General features: G+C 44.7%; 1 protein-coding gene across 1 annotated transcript; it reads left to right on the forward strand.

The window, feature by feature from the left end:
- The first annotated feature begins 11309 nt into the window (after positions 1–11309).
- Positions 11310–16673, forward strand: LOC132655334 (ral guanine nucleotide dissociation stimulator-like). The gene is made up of 6 exons (XM_060388325.1): positions 11310–11483; positions 11629–11825; positions 12383–12430; positions 12892–13100; positions 13791–13873; positions 16428–16673. Exons 1-6 carry the CDS (start codon positions 11310–11312, stop codon positions 16671–16673), a joined length of 957 nt encoding a protein of 318 aa, XP_060244308.1.
- Positions 16674–18050: the final 1377 nt, after the last annotated feature.

Genomic DNA, 18050 nt, shown 5'->3' on the forward strand with positions numbered 1-18050 from the left:
TGACCCTGGAAGAGCCCGTCATAGGAACATGCATGAGTGTGAACATGGTGGAGAAGCTGGTGCACTTTTGGTACCTTCCCTATGAAGTGGGGACCTCTTCTTTGTCCCTGCCTTCCTGTACACACACCAGAGGTTTGCCCCCACTCGGCAGGTGCCAGACCTGCTGTTCAAGCAGTGAGTGCCCACCTCCAAGGCCCTCCTGGCTGGTGCTGTGGAATGCTCAGCTTGTATATTGTCCAACACTGTTGTCAGGACCCAGGGACTGCAGTCCAGGCAATGCTTCCCCCAGTTCTGGTCCTGAGGAGTGGGATGTTAGGAGCTGAGAGCCTCATGTTGTGACTGTCCCCTGTGCTATAATGAAGCTCTCTGTTCTGGGCCATTGTCTGAGACCTCAAACAAAGCAATTCTCCCATTTGTAAAGGAAGTTCTGGAATATATAACAGGGGTACATAACAGAACTGTATACAGGCCAGAGACCCATGGAAGGAAATCTGAGGGATCCTGCAACCACTGAAATACCTGGATAGAAATGTTTTGGTTCACTCATTGCTCAAATATATAGGAAGCACCCAATGTATGCAGGTTAACCAATAATTCAGAGACTATACAAAGGTCCCAAAGCCCCTGAACTTCCGTTTCTTTCCAAGAGTTGTCCTGCCTCCTACATATCTTAGAGGTGAGACACAGAACTTTGTAAGTGACACCCTTGCTGATCCCCTATGGGTATGCATGCTTCTTCCCTTATTGTGAAAAGAACGAACAAGCAGAGAAGTGAGTGGGCTTTCTATATGTATAGAAAGAATAGGAATATTTGGATAACAAAGGTACAGGAGGGCCAATGTTGGGGTTTTGCATACCTTTTGATTTCTACTAGAGTGCTCAAACCTAGGGCATTGCTATAAAAAGAAGAGAATTAAGGGAATGAGGTTTTCACAAATAAAAATGGAAGAGAATGTGCAACCAGACGTGGCAGGAGACTCCAGGCAGCACACCCCATAGGGCTCTGGCACCTATGTCTCACCACGTCAGGAGATACAGTGTGCCTTTCCCACATCCCACCCTTCTACCCCTTTAGAATGGCCCTGCCTCCCTCTGTCACCAACGGGGGTCTACCTTACACTGGTTCTGCAGACAACACCAGTTCTGGTCCCCACCCCCACTACCACCCACTCCCCACCCCTCACCCCCCGCATACACACACACAATCACAACCTCATTTCAACCCAGCAGCTTTCCCAGCTCCACATCCAGCTGGCTTCTCCTTGAGAAATAGCCTTTTTGCTCTTCTGGTTCTTTTTAATTTCGTGTGAATACACTGTCTTTAATAAACTCTTGGTGCTTCTTTCTCATTTTCTCAATTGTGGTTATGATTTCCACTCAGCATGCTTCCATAATGCAGTATACCTAAGCAGAGGACACTGGTTCTCTGAGAGGCTCCATGGAGACAGACCATCCTGGAGGAAAAGAGGGAAAAACAAAACAAAACAAAACAAAAAAACCGGTCTATGCCTGGGAGTGGTGCTAGAAATACAGATAGTTGAGGCTGACTGCAGTTAGCTGAGATCTAATAGTTGAGGTCATGAGCTTTGCAGTCAGTGTGACCAGGTGTCATTGAAAGGGGTTTCTCCTTTAGTTTCAGGCTCTGAAACCACAAAGCAGTGCTGGGTCAGGGTCTGACGAGGACAAATCACAGCGTCATGAGACCTCTGCTTCCCACAAGCACAAAACCAGGTACACACAAACCATTGCCCATATACTGCACTTAATTTGAAGAGGAGTGGCCAGAGTTTTCAGAGGTGTTTCATGCTACTGATGTTGTTTAAACCATGCTGATTGACTGGAAGGAATGCTTAGCTTTTCTTCAACGTTGAGGACAAACAGTGAGTAACATGGTCAGGGTTTTATATTTCCTCCTGTGTTTTTGGATAGGGCCTGGAAACAACCCAACTGCACCCCCCCTCCCATGCTTTTGTGTCTCTCTGCTAGTCATGGCATTGATGACTGCCATCAGTGGGTGTACATTACATGTGACTTTAGGCAGCCCAGGTGCTTGTCTCCCCAGTGAGGCCAGCTAGCTTGTGCAGGGTCTCTATGGGGTTACAGATCTGCTCAGAATAGCCTCCTAGGAACGAAGGGGACCCCACCCAGCAGTCACCATGACAGTTTTTATTGGAAAAAAATAGACAAGTCTCAGTTCTCTGGAGGCAACTGTCCATACTTCATAAAGTCTACCTCATAGCATAGGAGTTTAGCTTCAGTAAGAGATGTCTGTGAAGGGTGAGATGGGCTGGGGCCCACTGTGTAGGCCCTCATCCTGACTGAGGCTAGAATCCAGCTTGCAGATAAAACAGGGAGTCAAGAGTATGCCAGTTCAACACAGCAGGGGCCAGAACCAGTAGCAGCTGTGGAGTTACTGTGACAAGATAAAGAAATATAAGGATCTGCCTGACCCACCGGAGACACAGTCAGCAGAGCTGACCTGTACACAGTCTCCGACCTCATCGTCTGCCGTCCCAAGGAGAGCAACACTCAGCTGAGAGCCCTATCCACCTACTTCCTCTCTGCCTGAGCCACCTGGAGCACAACCCCCAGAGACACCAGAGACCCCAGAGCAGCAGAGGGGCACACCCAGCATAGCCAGCAGAGGCCTTCAGGACCCCAGAAACATTCAGGTTCACCTAGGCACAGCTACCAGAGCCAACACCAGATGGCTAAAGGCCAGCATAAGAACACAATCAACAAGAGCCTGGGCAATATGGCACTACCAGAGGATTTCCTCAGTTTGTTTTTTCTTTATTGCTTCTACTTCATTCTCAGGTCTTGAACAGTTTTATTCATTTCCTTCACCTTTGATTGTTTTTTTTTTTTTTTTCCTGTGTATCTTTAAGGGAAGTATTCATTTCCTCTTTAATGGCCTCTATCATCCCCGTAAGGTGAGATTTGAGGTTATTCTCTTGTGCTTTGGCTGTGTTAGAATATCCAAGGTTTTATTTCTGAAGTGGTTGTACAAGCTTTCCTTCACACCAGCAATGAAGGGGAGTTCCCTTTTCTCCACATCCTCTCCAACATGTGTTGTCACTTGAGATTTTGATCTTAGCTATTCTGGTCGATGTAAGATGGAATCTCAGCATGGTTTTGATTTGCATTTCCCTGATGACTAAGGGTGCTGAACTGGCATACTCTTGACTCCCTGTTTTATCTGCAAGCTGGATTCTAGCCTCAGTCAGGATGAGGGCCTACACAGTGGGCCCCAGCCCATCTCACCCTTCACAGACATCTCTTACTGAAGCTAAACTCCTATGCTATGAGGTAGACTTTATGAAGTATGGACAGTTGCCTCCAGAGAACTGAGACTTGTCTATTTTTTTCCAATAAAAACTGTCATGGTGACTGCTGGGTGGGGTCCCCTTCGTTCCTAGGAGGCTATTCTGAGCAGATCTGTAACCCCATAGAGACCCTGCACAAGCTAGCTGGCCTCACTGGGGAGACAAGCACCTGGGCTGCCTAAAGTCACATGTAATGTACACCCACTGATGGCAGTCATCAATGCCATGACTAGCAGAGAGACACAAAAGCATGGGAGGGGGGGTGCAGTTGGGTTGTTTCCAGGCCCTATCCAAAAACACAGGAGGAAAACACTACATACCACAACAAGCCTTGGGTATCCTTTCTTTTTCCATTTTTTATTTTTTGCAATTTATTCATTGTATATCCTGATTGTAGCCACCTCACTTAACTTCTCCCAGTCCCTCCCTCTCCCCTTCTCCTAGTCCACTGAAAGGGGAAGTTATCCTTCCCTGCCATCTACCTTTAGCTTATCCAGTCTCATCAGCAGTGCCTGGATCATCTTTCTCTGTGGCTTGGCAAGGCCACATAGCCAGGGGGAAGTGATCGAGAAGCAGGCAACCGACTTCATGACAGAGGCAGTCCCTGTTCCTCTTACTCGGAAACCTACATGGAGACTGAGCTGCCTATGGGCTACATCTGAGCAGTGGGTCTAGGTCCTCTCCATGCATGGTCCTTGGTTGGTACATCAGTCTCTGCAGGAGCCCCTGGGGTCAGATATTTTTAGCCTTGTTATTCCCCTTGTGGAGTTCCTGTCCCCTCTTGGTCCTCACATCCCCCACCCCCTTCTTCCATAAGACTCCCTGAGCTCTGCCCAAAGTTTGCCTGCAAGTCTCAGCATCTGTTTTGATTCCCTCTTGGGTGGACCCTTTCAGAGGACCCTCTCTAGCAGGCTCCCATCCTGCTAGCAGTTTCCACTGCTTCTGGTAACTATCCTGTTTGCCAATCTGAATGAGATTTAAGCATCCTCCCTAGGGCTCTCCTTGGTTAGCCTCTTTAGGTCTATAGATTTTAGTATGCTTATCCTATATTATACAGCTAACATACACTTACAAGTGAGTATATACCATTCATGTCTTTCTGGTTCTCAGTTACCTCACTGAAGATGATCTTCTCTAGTTCCATCAATTTGCCTGCATGATTTCCTTGTTTTTAATAGCTAAGTAGTATTCTCCTGTGTAGATGTATCACAATTTCTTTATCCATTTCTTCATTGAGGGACATCTAGATTGTTTCCAGATCTGACTATTACGAATACAGCTGCTATGAACATAGTTAAGCAAATGTCCTTGTAGAATGGCATGTATTGGGTATACGCCCAGTATATGTATATGTATCTTTTGGGTATGAGTCTGTATACCTGGATCTTGAGGTGCCGCTACTCCAAATTTTCTGAGAAAGATGGGGTACAGAGCTAAACAGAGAATTCTCAACAGGAAATATTGAATGGCAGAGAAATACTTAAAGAAATGTTCAGCACCCTTAGTCATCAGGGAAATGCAAATCAAAACCATGCTGAGATTCCATCTTACATCGACCAGAATAGCTAAGATCAAAATCTCAAGTGACAACACATGTTGGAGAGGATGTGGAGAAAAGGGAACTCCCCTTCATTGCTGGTGTGAAGGAAAGCTTGTACAACCACTTCAGAAATAAAACCTTGGATATTCTAACACAGCCAAAGCACAAGAGAATAACCTCAAATCTCACCTTACGGGGATGATAGAGGCCATTAAAGAGGAAATGAATACTTCCCTTAAAGATACACAGGAAAAAAAAAAAAACAATCAAAGGTGAAGGAAATGAATAAAACTGTTCAAGACCTGAGAATGAAGTAGAAGCAATAAAGAAAAAACAAACTGAGGAAATCCTGCAGATGGAAAATTTAGAGAAGAAAACAGGAACTACAGAGGTAAGGTCCACCATCAGATTACAAGAGGTAGAGGAAAGAATCTCAACTGTAGAAGATAAAATTGAAGAAATCAATACAACTGTCAAAGAAAATGTTAAATCAAAAAAAAAAAAAATCTTGACAGAAAACATCCAGGAAATCAAAGACATTATACAAAGATGAAACCTAAGAAAAATAGGAATAGAAAAAAGAGAAGATTCCCAGCTCCAAAACCCAGAAAATATCTTCAATGAAATCATAGAAGAAAAACTTTCTAACCTAAAGCAAGAGATGCCTATAAGCATATAGGAGGCCTACAGAACAACAGCTAGATTAGACCAGAAAAGAAAATCCTCCTACCACATAATTATCAAAACACTAAAAGTACAGAACAAAGAAAAATATTAAAAGCTGCAAGGAAAAAAGGCCAAGTAACACATAAAGGCAGACCAATCAGAATCATGCCAGACTTCTCAACAGAGACTATAGCCTGGGTGGATGTCATGCAGACTCTAAGAGACCACAGATGTCATCCCAGACTACTGTACCCAGCAAAATATACAATCTCCATAGATGGAGAAAACAAGACATTCCATGATAAAACCAAATTTAAACAATATCTATCTACAAATCAAGCCCTACAGAAAATACTAGAAGGAAAACTGGAAACCATAGGAAATAATAATTCCACACCAGCAAAGAATCAAAGGGAAGGAAAGCACATACAAACAAACACACAAACTACCAACATCAAAATAACAAGAATTAACATTGTTGGTCATTTATCTCTCTCAACATCAACAGACTCAAATCCCCAATAGAAAGACACAGGCTAACAGAATGGATGTGAAATCAGGATCCATCATTCTGCTACATACAAGAAACATACCTCAGCAACAAAGATAGACATTACCACAGTGTAAAGGGCTAGAAAATGTTTTCCAAGCAAATGGACCCAAAAAGCAAGTATTAGAATGGAGTAGCCATTCTAATATGTAATAAAATAGACTGTCAACAAAAATCAATCAAAAGAGACGGGGAAGGACACTTCTTACTCATCAAATGAAATGATGATGACCAAGACGACATCTCAGTTCTGAACATGAGTGCCCCAAATTTGTGAAAGAAGCATTACTAAAGCTTAAATCACAACCAAACCCCACATATTAATAGTAGGAGACTCCAACACCCCTCTCTCTTCAATGGACAGATCATCAAGACAGAAACTAAACAGAGAAGTAATGGAACCAACCGACGTTATGAATCAAATGAACCTAACAGATATCTGCAGAACATTCCATTCCAACACAAAAGAATATACCTCTTCTCAGCATCTCCTGGAACTTTCTCCAAACCTGACCACAGAGTTGGTCACAAAGCAAACTTCAATGGATACAAGAAAACTGAAATTACACCTTGTATAATTATACTACACATGCAGGGAAACACACATACACACAAAATAAAATAAAAAAATAATAAAAGAAAATTTAAAATACACACCTATATCTTTAAAAGAAAGCTATCACTGATTGCTAACAAAGTTTCCAGTATTTCCTTAAATCTCCACATTGGAAAATGATGTCCTTGCTCCTACAAGCATTCGTGCCCTTTTTATACTCACTAGCACGTATGGAAGATTCAATAGCCCTTTGCCTTTGTATCATCAGTTTTAGCTTCTCATTCTAATATGTGAGTGCTGCCTGTAACTATGAGCTTAGGAGGATTTCACTAATGCAGGTCATGACTGCTGTCTTCCACATGTTGGTTCCTCATTTGTTTATATTTACTGAAAATTCTAACCATTTTAAATATTTGCTATTTATAATTATGCTTTGTTTCCATTCTGAGGGTCAAGACTTTGTAATGTATGCTGGATGCCACTTCTTTATCCATTTTTATGCATGATTTTTTTTCTGAGTTTATGCTTAGTATTTGATCCTTTCAACAGTACCTCCGGAAGAAGTGCAGTTTAAAATTAAAGTGTATTTCTACTAATTCTTTAAGAATTTCATACAATGTATTTTGTTCCTATTCACTCTCCAGTCCTCCCCCTAATTTCTATAGGATGCACCCACCTGTCCCTCCTGTAACAAGCTCATGCCCTTTGGAAAAGAATCCATCTGGTCCAGTTTGTGCTGTCCACACCCATCAAGCGTGAGGCCATACGTTAAAGCATGGTTAACCTACTAGCAATCATGTTTGTTAGGACACGTGCGCCTGTGAGGGTTACATGCGGGTTCACAAATCACACCACGAGATCAGTTCCACGTGGGAGGTTTATTAGGGGAAGGGGGGTTACAGAGAGAGAGAGAGAGAGAGAGAGAGAGAGAGAGAGAGAGAGAGGAAGAGAGGAGTAAGAGAGTGGGAGGAGGGCTCCAGTTCTCTTATAGGGTGACCCAGGTCATGCGCAGGTAGTTCCAGGTGGTCAGCAGGTGGTCTGGGTGTCTTCACAAATGCCTGATAACTGGTCTGTCAGGTCCCTTGGGGCTGCCTGTAGAAGTGCCTGCTTACTGATCCCAACAATGTTCTTAACGAACTTGACTCTCCTCCCAGCAGAAATGGCCAACAGCTCTTCAGTGAGAGGTAGAGCTTCATGCCCGCTTCCAACTTCCATGCCTGGCTGGCTGTGTGGCTTGGCTATGTGAAGCCTTGTGCATGACATCACAAAGGCTGTGAGTTCATTTGGAAAGATTTCCTGTTGTGTCTGGAAAACACTTTTGATCTTTCTGTCCCTTCTTCTGAAACAATCCCTGAGCTTAGAAAAGAGTGGGTGAGATAAAGGTTTTGCATTTATGGCCCAGTGCTTTTCAGTCACATATTTTCTGCACCTAACCAGTCATGGTTCTCTATGTTAGTCATCATCTGCTGTGAAAAGAGGCTTCTCTGGTGAGTGTTGAGAGACACACTAATGCACAGTGATTAGAAGCCATGCTACTGCTGCACCAGTGGACAAGTATTAGTAGGTCCATCATTTTGACATTTTGACACTTTCTTCACTCATGAGGTTTGATGTTTTATGTCAGACTAAGAACTCTGTTTGTTACCAGGCTCTACAGAGATTAACATCTATGATTTGTTCTAGAATATTGTTAGTTTGTTTTTGAGAGAAGGTGTTTTTTTGTTTGTTTGGTTGGTTGGTTTGTTTTGTTTTGTTTTTATTTGTGGAACCCTGGCTGGGCTGGAACTTGTATGTAGACCAGTTTGGCCTCCCACTCTGAGAAATCTGTCTCTGCTTTTGCTTCTCAAGGTCTTGAATTAAAAGAATGCAGCAACACATCCAGCTTTTCTAGAAGTTTCATGGTTCGTGTTTTTATGGTTGGGGTTTTACATTTGGACCTATGGTCCATTCTGAGTTCACTTTGTGTGCGGATGGATGGATGGATGGATTCCTGTTTACTCTCTGAAAATGTGAATGTGGATTTGGGCTTGTTCGCAGGCTGACAAACTGGTCTCCACTTTGTTGTCAATGTTTCCTACACACACACACACACACACACACCAGTTAGCTGGTCACTGATATACAGACAGTTTTTGTAGTTTCTTTGATTCTATTTGTTTTATATGCTTGACATCCTTTTAATCAGTATCACACTGTTTTGATTTTCATAGGTATTCATTTAACACCCCTCCTCTTCCTAACTTGTTCTCCTTTCATGGCTATTTTAGTAATTCCTGAAACATGTTCTCTCATGTATGGTTTCTTTTTAATTTTTGGATATCAAATGCTAGCCCTTTCTCATGGTAGTAAAGTGCTCAACTTCTGCGCACAACTAGCAGATTTCCTTGGAAATTTTGGAACCATTATGAAACAAACAGACAAAGGGCCAAGTGTCCTGCTAGGAATAACACTGGGAAAGGGGACTTCTCAGTAACAAATCTGTCCACACTTGATCTAAGTTTCCTGGTCTGCAGGCTGTTCCATTTGCTCGAGGATGTTTTGTAGCTTTTAGATAGTGCTCAGACAGTTGAGATGTTTTACCAAAATTTTTCTCTCCTTTTGAAGTCCACGTTTATGTTTAATTGACACAGCGGTTTGCTCATGCATGGAGTATGATGAGTCGTTCCAGCTCATGCTTTTCCTCTCTCATCTAGTAGAGCTATAAAATCACTGTGATGTTCCACAAATTGACTAATTCACAGTTCCCTCCCTGCACACCTGCATTTGTGCATGTATAATGTCTACATCACTGATGCAGATTCATCAGTAGTTCAGTTTTCTTACTGGGTGCTCATTCTGTGCATGCACACATACTAACAGATCAGGAAACACTCAACAGTTTCTCTGACCTTACTTAGCATTCTTGTAAGATATATCAGGGTACACCTCACATGCTATAAAATTCAACCAATATGAACTGTCAGTACTTTGCGCAAAGTCACCTCCTTAATTTAAGTGGGTTATAAAAAATGCTACACATTTTTAAATGGTTTAAATGCAGCTAAGTTACATTTTCTTTTTTCTTCCTTTCATTTTTTCTTCCTTTCTTTCTTTCTTTCTTCCTTCCTTTCTCTCTCCTTCCCTCTTTCTTTCTCTCTCGCTCTCTGTCTTAGCTACCTCTGACTCACTTCAAACTCAGTCACTAGAAGAGATTATCATGGGATGTAAAGAGAACACATATAGGTATCATCTAGTCAATCATTTTTGCATGTCTAGGCTTACCCAGTGAAATCTAGCCTTCAGATGCTCTTCTTCATAAAATAAGTACACTGCAATGTCATTTTACAAGGACTCTCATCTGCTGTGTCATCTTCCTCCACATGGGGGCAGTGCTGAGTCTCAGCAGCCACTGGGAAAGCTGGGCTGTGGTGGAGGAGCCCTTGCAGGCTCCAGGCCTCCTCTCTGGATCCCTTTGCAGTGTCTTTCCCTGAACTGCTTTTCCTGCTGCCAAACTTTCAGAATAAAAGAGTAAATGTCAGTGATCCCTAGATACACAGAACTATGAAAACATGGCAAGGAGGAATAAAGGAAGAGTGACAACAATGGTACTTCAAGTAGACGAAGGAGACACATTTTAACTTACCTAAAAGTTTCTGATTCTTTAGTTCCATGTGAAATCCCAACACACGCACATGATATTCACTCATTAGCTCGCTGACTTGCTAATCGTTGGCCCAGATCCTCTGTTTGAATGAGGAGGCTGGCCAGGGGATGAACAGGGAAGGACTGTGGGGCAGAGACCAATGGGACCCCAGAAAAAGCAAACACTGAGTAGAGAGGAAGAGATGGGACACCAGGGAGTGAGGAAGGTGAGGAACTATAGAGGAGGTCAGCTGCCAAAGAACACAGGATGGTGGCAGAGAAAGCGTGATGCTCGACTTTCATTCTGTTGCTGTGATAAGCTCTGTGACCAAAAGCAGCTTAGGGAAGAAAAAGGGTTATCTCAGGTTACAACTCAAAGTCCATCCCTGAAGAAAGTTGGCACAAGCACTCAAGCAGCAATTTGGAGCAGCAACAATGGAGGGTGAATCAGTTCTGAGACTGTGCTGGGGGGAGGGTGCCATCCATCTTGTAAGCTGGTGGATGTGGCTGAGCCAGCTGTTTACAGAGAGCTTGCAACCCTCTGGGCATGAGTACTCTGATGATCAAGGGGTGGGAACTGGTCCTGGGAAACATAATTCCTATGCAGGAACACTGGCATTGTGGGGCTGGTGGCTGGCCCAGGTGTGCATGTGCTCGCATTCCACAGAACACACACGAGGTAGCATAGATGGAAGGCAACATGGTTATGGTTTTAGGTAAACTTGGATAAGTAGGATGCAGTTTAGGGTTCCTGTTACAGATGTCATTCAAAAATAGGTTCTCAGATATTAAAAGTGGGGTGACATTGATGGGGGCATTGGAAGCATACAGAGCACCTCTGTAACTGTCTTCTTGTGAACGAGATAAGTGGGAGAGCACCTAGGAGTCTTTGGAAAAGCACTTTGTGAAAATGCGCTAGGAAAGGGACCCCAGGAAGTGACATCACTTCCTTGAGCATGACCCAACAATGCAGAATCCTGGTAACCAGGCAGCCAACCGCCTACATCCAGCCAAGCAGGCTCACTAGGCTGAGACCCTAGAGAGAGCAGGATGTTCTGCTGTTTTAAGATTGCTAGAGGCACAGGCGTCAAGAAGGACAAGAGTGGAGGCCATGGTGGTGCCTGGAGACACAGGATTCACTCCTGCCTCCAATGCCTCTGGCCATTTTCCCGGAAGGAAGCAGACTTGACCCAGGGCAGCCAGGGCCAAGGCCACACTGACAAGGTAACCTCTGAACCTCAGAGTTTCCCCTACTTTTGCTCTGTCTGTTTGGCAGTGTAATGATCCAGGGAAACTTGCAATAATAACAACCAATGAGAATGTTGCAGACCTGTGCCTGTTTGAACCATCGACCTTGATCTCTCCTCAGGCTAAGGAGGATTCTGCCCCAAAGGACCAGAAGGAGCCCTGTGGAGAGTCCCGCATCAGTGCAGATGTGGTGGAAAAGCTAGTGAACCACCTGGTGCCTTCCCTGCAGGCTGGGGACACCTTCTTTGTCCCTGCCTTCCTGTGTACATACCGAAGGTTTGCCACCACCCAGCAGGTGCTGGACCTGCTGTTCAAGCGGTGAGTGCCCACCTCCAAGCCCAGAGGGCGCACATCCTCTTCTTGGTTTTGGGAAGCACTGTCTGCTGATAAAGTCTAGAGTACTGTCAGGACGCTGCAGCAAGAAGTCAGAAAATGCTTCTTCCAGGGTTGGCCCAAGGTCCCAGAGCCGAGACCTGAATGAATGAGGCTGTCCCCTGCACCTTTAAAGAGCTCTCTATCCCTGTACCAAAATTGCTGAGGCCTTGATGAAAGCGCTTCTCCCACTTGTAAGGGAGGTTCTAGAACTCCTATTGGAGTGCTGAGTAGAGATGTGTCCAGAGTGGAGACCCATAGAGGGCAACTCGAGGGACGCTGTGCCCACTGAGATGTCTGGGTTGAGATATTTGTGTCCACCCATTGCACTAGCATATTTGAAACACCTACTGTATGCAGGTGAACTAATAATTCTGAGAGTAGGCAGATCTACTTCGAGGTTGTGTATTGAGATTCTTCTCCAGGAGATGTTCTGCCCCCAGATGTGTTTCCGGTTGGGAACCTGGGCCTGTACAGATTACATGCTGTCTTGTCTTTTGTAGCTATTCATACTTCCGTCCTTATTGTGAAGAGGATGAACAAGCAAAGAAGTAAGGGGGCTTTGCATCAAGAGGAAGGGCTTGGGCTCCAGTGTAGGGTCACTTGCATTCACAGGCCAATGCTGTTATCTCATTCCTGTGTCTAATACCATACTGGTGTCTAAGCATTGCCTGCAGGGTCAGAAGAATTACATGGGCAGGGTTCCTGCAAGTGGTGAGATGGGGGAAGCCTGAGGCCTTAAGTGCCCCTGTGAGACTCTACCCTCATCCCATGCCAACCCTTGCCAGGCAGACCTGCTCAGCTGTTCTCCATTAGAGGCTGAGAAGAGTGTGTGGAGCTCCCTGCTCACATGGACCTCACAGCCCTGTTCAAACACTACACTGATAAGCATGTGGGGCGGGGGCGGGGGGCAGTGATAGCTTCTTTCTTGCAATCCTCCCTTCAGGGAGCCATGGGAGCTTTAGACAAAGAAAGGCCTGGCCATAGACTGACTTTCCATCTGCTTTCCCAGCACCCTCTGTTCCTTCCTGGACACATGGATAGATAAGAACCCTGAGGAGTTTTGTCAGACCTCAGACCTCTCCATTCTGAGGAAGCTGAAGACCTACTTGATTGTGAACATGCCATATTCGGACCTTATTGTTCGTGTCCATATGCTCCTGACCGACTTGCAGCAAGAAGAGGCCAGTGAGTCAGAGATCAAGGATGATGAAGACTCAGGTAGGTGCTTGAGACCCTGTGTGTGAGGAAGGTTCAGCACCTGGTGCTCCGGGGGAGGCTTAGAGGCTCCTGTTTGTGGGAGCTGTCACTGGACCCTGGTCTGGGCACACGTCCTTTTGTAGGACCGGGTCTGGATTCCCTGAAAGTATAGGTCTCCTCTGTCTTTGGAAAGGCTGGGAGGAGGTCTCATCCTGAGGATCTTGTCTCCTCCTGCAACCCAGTGCCACTTCCTCCTTTCACAATGACTGCATCAGCAGCACATCTGTCTCCATCTTTAGATCTGTGGAGCCACATATCCGAAGATCCAGAGCTTGAAGTGTTTTATCTGACAGAGAAACCAGGCACTCTAGGGCCAGAACCAGCTTGCTCACCAGAGTCAGAGAGCAGAAAACCACCAGAAAGTTCTGTGACACCTTTGCTATTGCAACCAGATGTGGGAGCAAAATCCAGCCAACATGCCTAATAGCAGCTGTGGAAGAACCCGTGTCAGCAGATAGTGTGATTTTCATACACCCCATCTTTGGTGCTGCAGGTCCTCTTCTTCCGAGAATTTCCCTGCCACACCCTTTCACACTCCCCTCCCCTGAGAAATCGCTTTTGTACTTATGTGGTTCTATTCAGTGCTTTGTTTATTTTTTAGTACTGGTTTTAATAAATTGTTAGCTTTGGTTTTGATTTTCTAAATTGTAGTTATGTTGTCCACTCAGCATGCTTGTACTCAACAGACCACACTGGTTTTGGGAGACGCTGCAAGGGGACAGACCATCCTGAAAGTAGGGAGATGAAAGCCCTTGTTGTTACAGACCAGGCCTATGCCATTCTTGAAAGATGTTAATGCTTAGATTTCAGGCTTTTGAAACTGGGTAACAGCACAGTTTTAAGGTCTGCTGAGGACAAGTTGCAATGTCATGAGATCCCTGCTTCCTGTGAGCACAAGGCTGGGCAAACCCACCATATCCAGTTTATATGCACAGTTGAAGAGTGGAGTGGCCAGTGTTTTCAGAGGTGTCTTATGCTATTGAGAATGCTTAAACCATTCTGATTTTCTAGAAGCAATGCTTACACATCAATGTTTTGGTACAGTGTGTGAGGGGTTATGTCAAGGTTTCATTTGCATTTCCTCCTTTTTTTATGGATATAAACTGGAAGCAAACCCAAGTGCACTCACCATACATTTATGGCTCGCCTCAGGACAATTGCATTGATGACCACCACCCACTGATGTCTAACATATGTGACCTTGGGCAGCAAAGGTGCTTATCTCCTGAGTGGGCTTGGTACAGGACCTCTAGTGGTCACAAATCTCCTCATTATAGCTTCCTAGGAATGAACAGAACCCCACCCATCAGTCACCATGACCTTTCTCATGGGAAAAGGTCATCTAAGTCTCAGTTCTCCAGACAAGGATTCCCACTTCAGACAGTCCAAATTATAGCATGGGAGTTTAGCTTGAATAAAGGAAGTATGTGGGGGGCGGGGGTGGATGTGTAGACCTGTTTTTGCAGGAAGTTAGCTGAGAAGAGCCCTCATTCTGACTCTGGTACAATCAGGCTTCCTGGTGAAACAGTCAGCACGTGCCAGTCCATCACAGCGGGGGCCATAGCCAGTAGTAGCAGCGGACTGGCAGTGACAAGATACTAAAGGAGATGCATGATGGTGAAGGTATTTGTGTGCCCCCACACAAACAGGAATGGAATCTGCTCTCAGGTCACTGATTAATTAGATATGAAAACAGTGAGCCTCCATACTCTCAGAGTGAGTGAGAAACTGTGAAGTCATGAGTGAATTATAGATAAAAACTGCATCTTAGATCTTTGTCAGTAAAAGAGATGAAAGTGGAATTAATCAAAATAAACATTAAAATATAAAACACTAAACTAAATACACTAAACATTCAAAAGATTATACTTAAATGTACACAGTGAAAGCCAAGAACATTTACAAAATAAATTTAGGACCATCTAAATTATAGTAAAGAGGTACTCTATTACTCTGTTCATGGATTACAAGGCTCAACAGTCTCTCCAAATGGTCAGTATTTCTTTAGTTGACATCATCATTGCTGGAATCAAGTACTTGTCAGCAGCAAAAGAAGAAAAACTGTATCTTGACTCTCAGCTTCAGTGGCCTCAGCCCATCAAAGGAAGGAGGGCAAAGGTGGCATTGAGCAGTTCACATCCTACTGAGCAAGGAAGCAGAGAAGAATCAGGGAGCTTGACAGGCTTGTGTGTGTGTGTGTGTGAGAGAGAGAGAGAGAGAGAGGAGAGAGGAGAGGAGAGATTCAGTCCAGACTCCAGACCAATAGGAAAGTGCTGTGCACATCCAGTGTGGACAGGAACAGAAGCAATAGGCAGGACCCCAACCAGCTCTATTCCAACTCGACACACCACAAGGCTTGCTCATCCTGGAACATTATCAGAATCCAGGAGGCAGCCCTTGCCTGACCATCAGATGGTCTTGTAAGGATCTGACAGCCAGAGGGACGTGCGGCCATACCAATTTGTATACCTCCTTCCCAGGGCTGCTTTTTTTTTTTTTTTTTTTATGGTGCTGTCAACTATGTGGCCTCTGTGGTTCCTTTCACCAGTCTGGGATTCAGAAGCTGCACTTGGATACCCTCTTACTCAGAGAGCTGACTTCACATTTGCCACTAGAAGGTGGAAGGCTGGATCCGTCAGGATGTGGATACTAGAAGTGGGGGTATGGATGATGGAGATCCAGACTGACATCAGAGGGGATGTAGATGGAGGAGGACAAGGACACTGGTCTCAGAAGTTCAGAGAGCTATGCATGAGGGAGTTTGAACTACACACTGATTCAGAAAATAACATCTGTAAAAGAAGGGGAGTAAGGAGAAGGGAGGCAAGGAGAAGGAGCCCATGCCTAGAGTATGGTCAGGCTACTATGCTGGCACCCGGCCTCTCAAAGCAGCATTTTCACGCAGTGAAAAAACAGATTTGCCAGGCAAATGGATGGTTTGTGAAATCTGTCTTATGCCATGATCCAAATTTAATAGAAGAAAATAAAGTGAAGAGAACATGAACTTGATGCTTAGCAGAGGGAGGACCAAAAGCCAGCTCAGTGCTTTTGCCAGAGTCTCCAGAGGCTGAACTTAGTCTCCCCAAAGCTTGAGCCTACAGCTCTTGATACTGCATCTCCAGTCAGCAAGGCAGCCTCCAGCTACTGCACCCACATTCTGAAAGGGGCATGAGCTACAGGAAGCTTTAGGGAATAAGAAGAGATTTTTCCAGGACTGTTATGCTCTGAGGCACTTCCAGGTCAAGCCCAGTATTGTCCAAAATCTGCTTTCCTCTGCTTTAAACAAAGGATATGATGCGCACTCGCCATCACAGGGGTCTGATGCTGCTAGAGTTCCACATTGTCCCCATGATCTCGTGTGACTGGCGGGATGTTGCACATTACACCTGGGGTGTGCCTGCAAACTTGGGACCAGTGTTAGAGCTGACGGAGCCCAAGCAAACAAGCAACCGTGTGGGACTAAGTGGCGTGGTATCTGGTGCTCATCCTAATCTCTACATTGTCTCTGTACTTGGGGCTTACTCTAAGATCTAGGGAGAGTGGAGGGCCATGTGGCACATGACCTTCAGCATGAGGCATACCTGAGGCCTGAGGAGTCAGGGCAGGTCTCCTGTAGGTTCCTGGTCTTTCCTCAGGGTCCCTGGTGTGAAACAGGGAGTCTGTAGCCTTACCAGTCAGACTAGTTCAGACACCTCAAAAGATACAGACCCTTCCAAAAGCTCTAAGGCTGCCAGCGTGGGAGACGTCACCAGATTGGAAGGCCAATTCACCTATCAGAAAACATTTTATATTCAAAAATTCTTTAAGGAATAAATAAATACATGTTTTAAAGGTTGTATTTGGGGCTGAAGAAGATGGCTTAGTGTTTAAAGAGTGGCTTTTTTTCCAAAGGACCCAGGGTTGATTCCCAGCACCTATATGGCAGCTCACAGATGTCTGCCATGAAAAAAAAAAATTCAGTTTTAGGGGCTCTGACACCCTCTTCTGGCTACTATAGTCATTAGGCCTGCACATGGTGTACAGATATACATGCACAAAAGTACATGCTGGCCAAATACCCCTGTATATTGTATTAGAGTTCTAAAGGACCAGAGCTGATAGTATTTAGAAGTGTCATATAGTACATATATGTAGTTATATGATAAAATTATTTATTTTTAAAGAGTACTTATTAGAGTGGATTACAGGCTGTCCTGCTAGTCCATCAATGGCTGTGTAACAACAGAGAGTCCAAGAGTCCAGCAGTTTCTCTGTCCAATAGCTGGATGTCTTCAGTATACTCTGCAGTCTGAAGAAGTAGGCTCCAATGGCAGTGAAGAAATTGATTTGCCAGCTAGATTGATGGCAAGCAGGCAAAGAGGGAGAGACCCTTCTTCTTCTATGTCCTTTATACAGACTGCCAGTTGCGTGCTGTGACCCAGATTAAAGGTGCATCTTCCCAGGGTCTTGTGGTACCTTTAGTCCTTTCAGAGAGTAAGAGCAGTAGGTTCTCCCCTAGGGAATTTTAATTATCTAGCCACATGTTCTCGGCCTGAATGAAGGTGCCAGGCATGGTTCCACCTTATGGAAGGAGTCTTAGTCTAACTGAATGTGGCGGGTTACTCCCCTTCATCCATGCTTCTGCTGCAGCAGCGGACAAGTATAGGTAGGTCCATCATCACAGCATTTCGACACTTTCTTCACTCACGGGGTGTGATGTTTTATGCCAGACTAAGACCGTCTGTCTATTAACAGGTCACAGGGACCTACATCTATGATTTCTTCTAGAAGTGTGTTAATTTGTTTGTTTGGGGGACAGGATATTTCCTTGGAGCCCTGGCTGGACTGGGACTTGTATGTAGACCAATCTGGCTTCTCACTCTGAGAAATCTGTCTCTGCTTTTGCTTCTCAAGGTCTTGAATTAAAAGAAT

The sequence above is a fragment of the Meriones unguiculatus genome, chromosome 7 (genome assembly GCF_030254825.1).
Source record: "Meriones unguiculatus strain TT.TT164.6M chromosome 7, Bangor_MerUng_6.1, whole genome shotgun sequence".
NCBI classification, from domain to species: Eukaryota; Metazoa; Chordata; class Mammalia; order Rodentia; family Muridae; genus Meriones; species Meriones unguiculatus.